General features: G+C 33.6%; 1 protein-coding gene across 1 annotated transcript; it reads right to left on the bottom strand.

Annotated features, from left to right (window-relative positions):
* Positions 1-272: 272 nt before the first annotated feature.
* Positions 273-878, bottom strand: LOC131077187 (protein DMP4-like). Its single transcript, XM_058014623.2, has one exon. The coding sequence runs from the start codon at positions 876-878 to the stop codon at positions 273-275; it is 606 nt and encodes a 201-aa protein (XP_057870606.2).
* Between the last annotated feature and the right edge of the window lie 876 nt (positions 879-1,754).

Below are 1,754 nucleotides of genomic sequence, written 5' to 3'. Positions count from 1 at the left end.
AATATGAACAAATTTTGCATCTCCTATAATATTATATGAAAAATGTTTATTTTAGTATCATGAGCAATGATTGTAAAGATTATAAATAATGGTATCCCATTATATGAAACATTAACCACAAATACCCAGCTTGTGGGTAGGAACATCTACTTTGTAAACATAAACATGTAATCACATTAGACACAAATAGTCTTTCATGTACTCGACTAAGTCTAGGAATTTTTATACTGATCAATAATAGGACTAAATGTGAAACGACTACAATTTGAGATTTAAGTGCTAGCACCAGTTGTAACAAGACTAGTGATTCCATTTCGCTTGGAAGGTACTAGAACAACAATCACACTGCTTACACCAATCACAACGATGGGAACAGCCTGCAACACCTTATTTATGCTGCTTTGAGCAGAGGGGTACAAACACAGAACAATATTTTGGTTTGTGAGAGCCATTACAGAGAACACCACAAGAGCCACAGCTGCATGCACCAAATCCTTCATTTTAAGCCTATACTTGGATTTATTAGCAGGCTTAACTTTATTACCAGTGGCTATACCATTAATGGTGGCAATCCCACAGTGCACTTTACCTGTTGTCGCATCTTTGAAGGTATCAGTCAAAGATAAAACAAAGCATAAGATTCCAAGAATACCCAAAACAACTCCTACCAAAATGTGATTGGATTTCCCACATTCTCCATTATTGGTGATTAGATTAGAAAGAGCCTGCAACACAAACAGAACTCCAGAGGGCAACGAGTTTGAACGTTTAGATGCTGTTGACAATATATAATTCCCCTCCGTTGAAGTGGTCGTTGTTGTAGAAGAAGTAAGTAGAAGTTCTTCATTTCCCTTGGCCTTGCCCTGAGATTGACCCATTTTCTCTTTTCCTGATCTCTTGAAACTTCAATTCAACAATTTGGAAACTGTGAAGAAGTTGCATTAGATTTGGATATGGATGGCTAATTATTAATGATCCAAGTTGCCAAATTTGACTGGTCCTCTTAAAAAATAGTTTACTTATATTAAAATAATATAGTCTGCAATGCTTATCAATAAAAAAAACTGTCAAATTGCATCATATCCCTAATCTGCCTTTGAAATGTCATTTTTAACTTCCTTAGGAGGCAGCAGAGAATGGAAGACATTGAAGGACGGTTAGGATTTTTCCAGATGGTTATCTTCCTTGAAGGACAGTTATGGGTTCCTTTCCTAGACAAAACTGTGAATTTTTCTGTAGATCTAGCTTTTGTATTTAACTAGATTTTAAGTTTAGAATAAAAAATTTACAAAAGTCTGGATAATCCTATCATGGGTGAAAAAGAAATCCATAAATTATATGAAGGCTAATGCTGTATCTGCTCGAAATATTTTTAGGGCTATTCAATTGGCGTATAGGATAACGAGTGGATTTTAAATGCTAAAAAATTACTGCCAAAGCTCCATCATGGAGGAGAGAAGATAAGAGAAAGGAATTTATAAATGAAAGTGGATTACTTTTTTAAAGAAGTGACATCTATAATAAGATATTTGTGAGCATTTCTATATTTTATGTTCTTGGTTTTAGTTTTATATAGATTTTAGAGATGTTATTTTATATAGTTTATTTGTTCTGATTAAACTAAGCAAACATTTTAAAAGGATCTTGACCTTTCTACAAAAGTAGAGAAGATAGGCATTAAGCATAATAGGACACATAAAATATAAAGATGGACTGAAGTAGAACAAAATCTTACAATCAACCATCCCAAAGTT

The sequence above is a fragment of the Cryptomeria japonica genome, chromosome 9 (genome assembly GCF_030272615.1).
Source record: "Cryptomeria japonica chromosome 9, Sugi_1.0, whole genome shotgun sequence".
In the NCBI taxonomy this organism is placed as follows: Eukaryota; Viridiplantae; Streptophyta; class Pinopsida; order Cupressales; family Cupressaceae; genus Cryptomeria; species Cryptomeria japonica.
Note: the sequence above shows the minus strand (reverse complement) of the source record. Positions and strands in the feature narration are given on the sequence as shown.

What these genes read in the sequence shown, in the direction of transcription:
- LOC131077187 (XM_058014623.2), bottom strand. Translation starts at nt 878, where the DNA reads ATGGGTCAATCTCAGGGCAAGGCCAAGGGAAATGAAGAACTTCTACTT.